The following is an 11344-nucleotide window of genomic DNA, read 5'->3' on the forward strand; positions in this document are numbered from 1 at the left end:
ATATATATATATATATATATATATATATATAGATAGATAGATATTATGTGTGTGTGTGTGTGTGTGTGTGCGTGCATGCGTGCGTGTGTGTGTGTGTACTTGCTTTCTTATTCACTTTCCTTCCTTTTCCTTCTTCCTCTGTCTCTTCAGATCAGAGGACTCCAACAAGCGCCCCCCTGGTACCCCAGGAACTCCAGGCAGCAGGGACCTGGAGGCGGCTCTGCGCCGCCTCTCCCTCCGCCGCGACAACTACCTCTCTGAAAAGCGTTTTTTCGAGGAAGAGAGGGAAAGAAAGCTAGCTTACCCGTCAAAAGAGGAGGAGAAAGAAGGTGGGGAGGGTAGCGGAGGACCGGGGACCCCAACAGAGAGTCTGTTGTCTCTGTGCTCACACCCCTCCTTCGGAAGCATCTTGTCTGGATACTCTATCACAGCAAGGTCCTACCTGCCGGAGAAGCTGCAGATTGTAAAGCCACTAGAAGGTGATTATTGTTTTCGGAGCAGCATGTCTGCAAACCCTCACCAAAATAGAAAAGAAAATGAGATTTTAAAGCAAAAACACCAAAAGAAACGAGCACTACATCAGAACTTTATTTATTTATTTCAAAGTGCTCCTAAGAGTGATATCCAGTTTTGTCCTTCCGATCAGCATCAGCATCAGAATCTCATTTTTCAGAACCACCAACAGTCTACAATCTTTCTGAGGGCCTCTGTGGGTGGTAACAAGCTGCAGAGGAGCTCCAGTTCGTCGGAGCTCCGCAGCCCATCAAGTTTACCGCCCTCCTTTAAAGCTCCACTGGCTCTCACCAGAGGCCTGCTGAAAATGCTGGAGCAACAGGAAGTAGGTTTAAATCCTCAGCACTCCTTTTATTTTCAACACACTCAACCACACTGCTGGTTGGAGGTATAATATAGCAGTTACAAATATAGTATAAAGAAGGGATTGTGCATTACAGGCCTTGTTTGTTAGATTTAAATGCATCAGAGAATATAAACAAGTTTATTATTGGTCAGCACAGTGTATCAGTGGTTAGCTCTGTTGCCTCACAGCAAAAAAGTTCTGGGTTAAATTCTCAATTTGGACCCGGGGTCTTTCTGTGTGGAGTTTGCACGCTCTCCTTGTGTTTGAGTGGGTTTCCCTGGTTTCCTCCCACAGTCAAAAACATGCATGTTAGGCTGCCCCCAGGCCCAAGTCTCCCCTGATAAACAGATCTGTGATCTCAGTGGGATTTTCCTGCTTAAACAAAGGTTGATAATTATACATCTGGATTAATATTTTCCTGTGTTTTGATTGACAGTGCTGCAGGGTTAAATTGTTTATACAGTGCATGTTCAGCAATAGTAACTGTTTAATTCTATATTAATTCTTTAATTCTAATTCTGTTCTGTTTAATTCTATTTTTTTTTTGTAAAATTGCAACAGAAATATTTTTTCTCTATATTCTTGATAAACATCTGTGATCTGTATTAAATATGTTAAATGTAACTTCAATAAGAGGTTTTATTTTTACTGTTTGTGTTTCCATCTTGTGGTCAAAGCTTTAATTACAACCTTTAGATGCATCTAAAAATCATAATATAGAAGTGTAATAAAACGAGGGTGACAGAGGCATGAAGGCATAAACATATATTTTTTTAAAGTATATATTCTGTATAAACAGAAATAATCTGTTCAGTTTTCAGGTGATTTAATATGAGAAGTGATGCAGGGCCAATATCCCACTTCTTTTCATACATTTCTGGCTTTCAGAATATCCTTTCATTATGACTTTGGTCTTGCAGCGTATTTTTCTGTCCACTGCAGTCACTTCTCCACTATTGTTTTCATTTCTTCATTTTTTCTGTTTGAACTTCATTTTCTGTTCAATCTTTTGAATAAAATCTTACTAAAGCTCTTACTTTCCTTTTTTCTTTTGCTTTGTTTTGAGTTACTTCACTGAAAATTCCTTCAATGCATCATGGAAAATGACCTATTTACTAAAAACAAAACAAGTCAAAAGCACAAAAGCTCAGTTTAATAGAGATGAACATCGAGATGAAACATGAAATGACATGTTTATATACGACTCCTGTAAACTGCATGAGATATTTTCTCTAATAATCACATTTAGTTGTGTCTGTGTTTACCATCAGGATAGTGGATGTGTGGAAGTGTACAGACACACTCCTTTAAAAGAGAAAACACCCTTATATTGTGCCTTTAATGCAGCATGATCTCAAGATAAGAGATGAGATCAGAGTCCTCAGAAACTGATCCGAATCAGGTTGATTGTGTAAAGCTGAACAAAGGGAGTCACACTTTGTAGAACTGCCTTAAAATTGTGCAATAAAAAGTGTTTAAATCTGAAAATTATCACCATTTTCACCAACATCTTCACCAAAATGTCATTTTATTTTATGCATCTGTAGTTATGCAACATTTTTTCTTTCATGGTTCAAGTTCAGACCTCACCATATCATATGTGGGGAGCTTCATGTTTGCATGTTAAAGACGTAGAGTGAAACATTTCTTTAATCACAAATAGCCATTTTCATTGCACACTCTGCAGTAAAAACTTCTAATTTGAGTTTCCCCCCCCTGTTAGGTTCTGCCACCCTCCATGCATGGCAGCAGTTGGCTCAGCCCCACATGGGGGCTCTGCTGGATCACCGGCCTGGTGTGGTCACCAAGGGCTTCCGCACGTTAGCTCATGAGCAGGAGCAGGAAGACGGCTGGCAACTGGATCAACCAGAGGAGGACGAAGTGTCATGTGACTCGTTCAGCAGCTCTGCTCCAATCAGTCTGCTCCACTCTACCTCTGCCTGCTGCAACAACATGAGCCGCTCTGATGCCAACCTCCAACCAGAAGGACTCGGTGGAGGGATCTGCTGTGCTAGAGAGGCAGTAAAAGGAAAAGATGGACTCGTTGGCAACACGTCCCTCCCCAGTTTGTCCTCTCCTTCTCCTGTCCCTGCCTCTTCAGAGATCAACAGGCACATGGACTTCAACGAGCTCCAAGCCCTGCAGTCCACCACTGTGGACCACATGCCTGGTGAGGGGGCCGCTTAGCAGGAGTCTCAGCCTCCACCCACAAAGTCCTCGTTTTAATCTGGAGCATGGGGAGAGCAGGGTGGGAGAATGTGGAGAACAGAAAGGAGGGTGAGGTAGACATGGGGTGAGAGATCAGGGGACATCTAACCTCCATAATGTGTCTCCCCCCATCCTGCATGATTCCATGCATGTGCACTCACCAGCACACCCTCCCACGCATCCCAGGAGCATTCTGCGCAGCCATCAGGACCCAGACAGAGTACTTTAACTTTTGTTTTTCTTTCTTTTCTTCATCCTTCTTCTCCCTTCCTAACTTCGTCACTCTTTTCTTTTGGCCAGTCACGTTTTCCAAGTTTTTAATCATCTTTGTCTTTTCAACCAAAATCTCTGAAGTCAGAAGCGTTCACACGTTTTCAGTGATAATTCACCTGGGAAAACAATGATCAGTATACGATTCTTGCAGTAATGGTGCGGGGCTGCAGCAGTATCATGGCTGTAATCCACGTCATGCTCTTGTTTGTGGAGGAGGCTGCATCAGGTGGTGGTGGTGCAGCTGTGGATGTGGGACACCCAGAGCTGCTTCATGCTGGACTGCAGTCGGCGCTGTTGGGTCACTTCTGTGTTTTTCTGGGGTCTTCCTAATTAATGCATGCTCACAAGCGTGTTACATTACACAACATGAATTATCATGTGGTTCATGTTCATCAAACCTAAGATGAATGTTTGATTATGAAACTTTCCCTCTTTGCTTTGGGGACATTCAGTTAACTCTGTTTCCATCCCTGCTTAATGGCTGTTTTGGTAAATGTATTTTTGACATTGTTGCCATCAATTTAGATTTAAGTGATCAGTTTAGTTTGATGAAATCTACATATTTACAGAGAACTGAACCTGGAGGCTAATTTAAGATGGTGCTTTTCTTGGGGCTCAAACTACAACTATGACCTTTTTTCTTGAGTTTAGTTTTCTATGTATTTTACATCCATGTTAACATTTTATTCTGTTCTCCTCTGCCCAACCTTTTTCTCCCAGTTCATTTCCCAGGGAAATGTTTGTCCCAGACCAGCTCCACGTACACCTTCACCACCTGCAGGATCCTCCACCCGTCTGATCAGCTGACCACTATGTCTCCCAGGTAATACTTTTTAAATACTCTAAAATTTACTACAATATAATGGAAAAAATAAAAGGCAAACGCCTGAAGCAGAAGTTGACACATTTACTGGGTATAAATATGGTAATACTGGTTAAATATGCTCAGAAAGCTAAAAATTGAATCTTCACCTGTATTTTCTTTCAAAACAGATTTTAGCATCGCAGCATGTGACTCACGGTGATATCTGTCCCTGCTGTGTGATTGGTTTGGCAGGTCATGTGATGAGGAAGAAGAACTGGACTTGTATCATATGTTTGTTATGACTGAAGTAGAACAGACCCATTGAGTGCAGATGGGTGAGAACGTGCATGGTAGCACATATGTGAAGATTCTGGGTTTGTGTGTACCAGAATAACGTCTAAACTCTAACTCTGGCCACTGAAATGTGAACGTACAGGAAAATAATGTGTGAGCAACTTTTTGAGGCAAATACTGACATCCCTGCTCCCAAAACACTTAAAATGTTCTTGGTTCTGTTTGCTACAGCCCAGAACATTAAAGTTTTAACAGCTCAGTCTCCTAAGATACATCAAGGTTTAAACCAAATTATCTCAATTTATTTCGCCTTTCAAGACAATTTACAGGTAAAAAATTTAAGTATAAACATCCAGTTCTTTACTGATCAAGTTGTTGTGTGGCCAAGCCAAGTCCTTGAGTCAGACGGTAAAAAGTGATCGAAAACATCCAGGAACTTCAAGACCCAGGACCGTTGCATCGTTTTCTTCTGTATGACAATTTTTATTACTCTGATCTTATATTTTTATGTTGCCCAGTCCTTCATACTGAACTCCTTCTTATCTAGGATGCTGATGTGGTAATTAAATAACCTAAGAAGGTTGAGTCTGGACAGATTCTTCGTTGTTGAAATGTTTCATCTTTTATCCAAAAGACTTCTTCAGTCTGAGGAGCTGCAACAAACTCAGTCTTATAAATAGCACCTTCTCATAGTGGATCAGCCAGTTTGCTGGAGACAGCCAGAACCAGCTGTTCACATGCAAAAGGAGGACCATCAGCCTAACGACCCGTTAGTGCCCTGATGGCCGCTTACTATTCAGAGGGCTGAGTGATACTAGCAATAACAGCATTGTAGGAGGGGGACAGCTGGACATGGAGGCCTCTGTTCAACGATAGACAGGTTCTCCTCAAAAAGATGGCTTCCTTCACTCCTGTCAGCCGTCCGACCACGGTGCCCTTCCGGTTCCTTTGTTCCCAGGTGGAGCGAAAACTTACACAAACTCGTTAAAATCAAGAGAGGTACATTCTATTTACCATTAAATGTCATAAGGCAGGAAAAGTTACAAGGTCAGTGCTGAGGCATCCGTCCGACCCGTCTTAACCCGGAACAGGAAGCGGAGGCTCTGTACTAAAGAACGCTCCAGCTTATGTTGGCCCTTGGCTCTGCCTTCACATCCGGAGCAGGCACAACCTATCAGAGTGTATCTTTGGGGTGAATATGCGTGATCTCACCGGTCTTATCCGTTTCTGATGGTGGCTAGGGTGATGTGCAAATCTAAGTGTTGTAAGCAAGCAAAAACAACGACTCATCAGGTGTTGACCCTGGGATCACTCATTGTGAGCAGCTGAGATCGGTATGATCTGTTCTGAACCAGGTTATGAGTCAGAGTAGACCAGACCTCCAGCAAGATTAAACTTCTAACACTCCCCTCTCAAACCAGCGTTCCTTTCTATCAAGGATGTGAACATCTTCATCCTTGAACGAGTGACCGCTGCTCTGCAGATGAGTGTAGACCACAGGGTCCTGGCCAGATGATGTTGCTCTTCTGTGCTGGGCCATCCTTTTGACCAGTGGCTGTTTAGTTTCCCAGATGTATAAACTGATCTACTGATTTACAACATTTCTTCGAAGAGAAGACAGGCTTTAGGTGAGTGTAGTATGTCATATGCTGGATATATTCATACTTTTTTCACGAGTTCCTCATCTTTCTGACTGTGTAAATGTCGTGCGTTGAGTTTAACAGAAATGCTAACGAGAGACGTTATTTTCTTTGACCCATCAAATGAATGCGGTCATTTATTTTCAGAATCAAAGTTTAACATCAAACATTTACATTAATTTGGCAAAATATGAAAATAATAACAGACAAGTTTCACAGATAATGGACATCAATCACACGGCGGTGATCGAGGACTTTGCTTCAGATATTTCTAAGATATCTGTTATGATCTTAGGAGAAAGGAGAGTTTAAGATGGAAATGGAGATTTATCTTACAGAGAGATGTGTGAGGGAATTAATCTGTTTGACCAGAAACGTGCACGCTCCTTCAGAGCTCAGCTTGCCCACGGTACACTTGGTCGAAAATAGAACCTTCTACCTGGTTGATGATAAAATCAGCGTCGGCGTAGGGTTCCTTTCTGACTCTTTCAGCGTCTCCGTGAGGACTGCCAAACCCTTAGAGAGTCGTACGAGGTTATCCAAACAGAAGTTATAATCCCAAAACGTCTCTGGATCATCTTGAATGCGTTTGCATCTAAGAACTCTGAACTCCTTTCATCTCCTTAGCACTCTCTATCAGACTTCCGACATCAGACTCTTTCAGCACTCTGGCAAGAACCGGGAAGTTGCCACATTTTAAATGAGTTGACTTCCGGGTCAATTTAGAGCTTTCTGATTCGTGGATGGACCAGAATAGAGGTGTGTTTTGTGACGTAAGATGTTATCAAAAGTCAAGGGCAGAGAATGAGATTGCTTAACAGACAGAAAAGATTATTGGAGAAACACCAGACTTCGTGGAGTCAAACTCCTATTATCTTCTGAAAAAGTTTAAACATGACATTTCTTCTCAGTAAACATTTTAGTTGACCGAGACTCGACCTTTAACATACTTACAAAACTTGCTCATTGAAGACAGAAAATCAAGAAATGCATATTAACCTGATTTCTTCTTTGAATGAGGAATAAAAATCATTACTTACTGTTTATGTAAAATAAAAATGAGTAGTTCTCTTCAACCTGTAAGCATTGAGTGAACTAACAAAATTTGATTATCAAACATTTGTAAAATAGTAATGATCATAGAGGATTGTCTTTTCTACTTGATTAATTCAAGAAAGAAAGTCTCCAGATGGCTCAAACTGTATTTCTGGATGCAGATCAATGAAATAACAGTCTCTGTTCATCTGATCAGATTTGAGGTCAGATCAGGTTCACTACACGAGCCAATTTGCCCTGTTGGCACGCACGCAGCTGGATATCTCATCGACTTGAAGACTTGATGATGTGTCTATTTCTGCTGCCATTTGTGGATTTTAAGGACGCTTATTTAATTGGATTTACGATAACTGGCTCCTGCTTTTTGGATTCAGCTGGTTGCTGGTTTTATCAACATTCAAGGAAGTCGTCGGCAGCAAATTTGGACCCAATCACGCTGCTTGCCTTTATGATGGCTTGGTTCGTGTCTCGAGTACCCGGACTCAAATGCTTTGGGCAGAATGGATCAGATCTCTGGGATTTCACGTTCCATTGGCGTGGCCATGTAATTTGGACCTTTTGGAACCGTTTGGACCAGCACAGACTCTAGGTAGATGTCATTAAGTTCTGCCTGTCCCCAAAACAACTGTGTGTTTATCTGAATTTGGCTCCCTTGGCTGGCCTTGAAGGCCATCTTATCTGAATTCGCCTGGAGAACATGTGATCTGACACTCACCACCCCCTCCCTGAGGAATTTCCAACTGATAACCAGATGAAACCAGATGAATAAACTTTGTGTCATTTCAGAACTCTTGGATTCTCATAGTCGTTATTCTTGGCCATTCCTTGACATACCTCGAGAATGTTTATGGATCTCACCGGAGGACACCGACTGATTATCCCATTCTTATCAGAACTCTTACAGTGCCCTGGAGAGCGTCTATGAACATGCTCACTGCTCTCGTTGTCCCCCTCTGTAGAATGTTTGTCACTATGTGCTTGTTTGTGCGGGGTGTTTTTTAATATCTGAGTTTTTTCTTCTCAGGCAGGAAAAAAAAAGTTTGATAGGAATTTTTTCGCCTCCAATTCCTACATGTGTCCAGTTTCACTACTTTTATTGTCTGTCCAAACAGGTCTCACTTGTAAATGAGTCTTCTATGCTCAATATGATTTATCTGTCTAAATAAAGGTTGAATGAATGATCACAGCCCTCCAGACACTTTTCATCAGGATATTTCAATAACGTTTTGTTTCTTATTCTTCTGCTTGTTTTTTATACAAATGCGACTTGTCTATTCCAGAAAGTTACCTTTATTCTTCTTTTTAAAGACATTGTGTGATCTCAAGCAGAAGTCTTTATTCTGTCAGGGGTGGCATGCTGACTTGGTCTAAATGCATCAAAACGGTCCCAAATCATCATACTACCACCACCATGCTTCATGGTAAAATAGTCATTAGGGTGGAGTGCAGAGTTGATCTTTTAACGTGCATACTTTCTTCTTGCTCATAAAATAATGTTCCAATTTGGACATTTTGTTCTGTGTATGAAATAAATAATTAAATAAATCTACAGCAATACTCTCACAGGATTTTTACCAAAAGCCGTTCAGCTCCAGGGTATTTTTTGGGGTTAGAAGCAGTTTTCTTCTGTCATCTATTGTTGTTGCAGAGTTTTCTCCTTGCATTGATCTTAACATTACTCCTTCAGTGACTGAGACTTTGTCCTGACTTTTTGTGTGACTTCACAACATTTCAACCTGAGGGATCATTGTTGTTTAACTCGTCTTGGGTTCGATCCTAGTAGTCTTACATTTTCACCTATTTCAGTAAATTTTGTCTCAGTATAGATGGAGTCATAACTGTTCAGCAGCCTGTTTCTAATGGACCCAGACAACATTTGAATGCACGTCATGCATTTCCTCAGACATGAAATCCAAACTTTAACTTGTTCTTTAGGTAAAGCAGGACTCAAAAAGCTTATTTTCATCATCAACAAAACCGGGATCTAATTTCCATTTAACAACTAACATCAAGTTAATGAATTTTGATTTTCAAATAATAGCATTTATCTTCATCCAGGAGTCTGCTGTGTTTGCTGAATGAAGACATGCAGATGTTGACTTCTGTGCTTGGTGTTTTGTTCATGTAACAAATTATATTAAAACTTTATTATGGTAATCTACTTATTATCTGTTAAAGTGTGTGATGTTTCTTTATTCCTGGCAGATAAAAGTTCATTTACTCATGGTTAAGTTCCTAAAATGGTCTCTGTTTGAAATGCATGATTTGATGTTTGTGTCAGGAGGTTTTTAATCTCTGTCTAGTTTCATTATCAGTTTTTGAACATTTTTTAAATTCCTTATGAACACTCAGTGACTGTTTTTTCCTTTCCCACTACTCTCCTTCTTTTTTTAATCCTACCTGCAGCCTGGCTATATCCACGTCTCAGAGCATCGGCACACCCTCCCACGCCTCCTCCCCTGTACCATTCTCAGCTCCGCACACACCGTCCTACACCCCCTGCTGCACCCCACGCCGCCTCTCTCTTTCCCTCTCCCTCGGGGAGTCGTCCACCAACCTCCGGGATTCCACCAAGACTACCAGCACTTCACTGGGCCTGGTGCGCCTCCTGCAGGAACGGGGCATTTCTGCCTCCGTGTACAACCCGTGCAGCTGGGACCGAGTGCTGGATGCTGGGGTCGCGTCTACAATCATCGAAAGGATTCAGGAGCCGAGGTGCACAGCTGGACCAGGAGAGAGTGAAGTCAGACAGCTGGTGACACGGCCCAACAGCCTCCTCCTGCAGCCCTCCAGCCCACCCTGCTCACCTCGCTCCAAATCTGCCTCCTCCATCGCAGCGCGTGCTGCGTTTCAGTTCAGCCCCATCAGCGACGACCCGCCGTATCGTGATGCCTTCCTGGCATCTAAACCAGCCCGCACCATTCTGAGGGAAGTGTTGGGGGATTTGGAGAGAGAGCGTGCTGCTCAGGTGGATGACGACAGCCAAAGTGAGGTGACCAGCCTCAGACTAGTGGACAAGCTGAAGCGTTTCCCCACACTGTCCCCTCTCTCAGCCTCTGGCTCCTCTGGGAATGCTCTGTTAGCCCCGTTTAGCTCTGCAGGGATGGCGAACAGCGCACTGGGTGGGGGGCTTCCAGGTTTAAACACAGGCCTGAGGAGGAACCGAAGCTATCCTGCCATGGTGGGGGCCAGCATGGCGATGAAAGACCCAGGTGGCCCACCCTGCACACTCATAACACACACCATGCAAACCTCCCAGACACAGGAAATGGAAGACCCGCCAGAAAGAGGCAAAGTGCAACCAAAGCACTCTGTGGTGAGGAAGGCCTTCCAAATCCCTCCGACTGTAAACGCCCTGCAGACTGTGACCGCGCAGGCTGTGAATCAGAGACGCACCAGAGCAGAGCATGGGCCGCAGGCCTCAACAACACAACACGACGACACCAGGACATAGTAGGAACACACCTGTACTGTAAATTAGCTCATACTCCAGCTGCTTCACCACCAAGCCAAATACTTTATTTAATGCTCAGCTGCTGTCACTGAAAGATGACTGATGCAATCCACTCACTGAAATACTGGTTGGAGCCACGAGAAGTCAAAGAAAAGAGGTGGCCATGAAGAAAACCAGTAGTGGCTGAAGCTGTTATCCTGTTTTATAAACTGTCAGACCAGACGGTGACGTATGCTGCCTTCCTTTGTGTCATTTATTTTTTATTATAAATTGTACTGTATGTGCAATATACTGTGGAATATAATTTAACATTATAGCCCTAATCTGGTGTACATTTTGCAGAATGATTTAAACTTATGCTGATTTAAAAAGTTTGACATGTTGATATCTCTCGAACCACTAACTGATTGTAATCTCACTTTCAGAAAGTATTCTTTGGATGCACATCCACAACTTTACTGTAGGAGTCAGCCCAAATTAAGATGGCTGCCACAGCCAACTAACCATGGCACAAAGTTAACTCGTTAAATTTTAGAAATACTGAGCTCAAATTTGGTGTGGTAAGAGCTGAGAGTCGGCCTCAACACAGACTCCGGGGACGTCAGCCTTTTCCAATTAAAACATTTTACATAAACAGCTGCATTTTAAATTGTTGCAGGTTTTGCAACAAAAGTGCAAACAGGCTGCAGACCTCTGTTACTTGTCATGTAATGTTGGCGTTCACTCTACATACAAGTCAAAAACAACAATGTGAT

The 11344-nt window shown here is 42.5% G+C and overlaps 1 protein-coding gene across 1 annotated transcript in view; it reads left to right on the forward strand.

The window, feature by feature from the left end:
* LOC119409517 (trafficking kinesin-binding protein 1) overlaps positions 1–10927 on the forward strand; it is a gene marked incomplete in the record, with an annotated part of 38809 nt that extends 27882 nt beyond the window's left edge. Inside the window, 4 exon segments of the mRNA XM_037676409.1 lie at positions 151–479; positions 2583–3029; positions 4061–4163; positions 9542–10927. Coding sequence (XP_037532337.1) covers positions 151–479; positions 2583–3029; positions 4061–4163; positions 9542–10589 — 1927 coding nt within the window.
* Positions 10928–11344: the final 417 nt, after the last annotated feature.

This window comes from Nematolebias whitei, chromosome 5 (assembly GCF_014905685.2).
Source record: "Nematolebias whitei isolate Nwh7 chromosome 5, NemWhi1, whole genome shotgun sequence".
In the NCBI taxonomy this organism is placed as follows: Eukaryota; Metazoa; Chordata; class Actinopteri; order Cyprinodontiformes; family Rivulidae; genus Nematolebias; species Nematolebias whitei.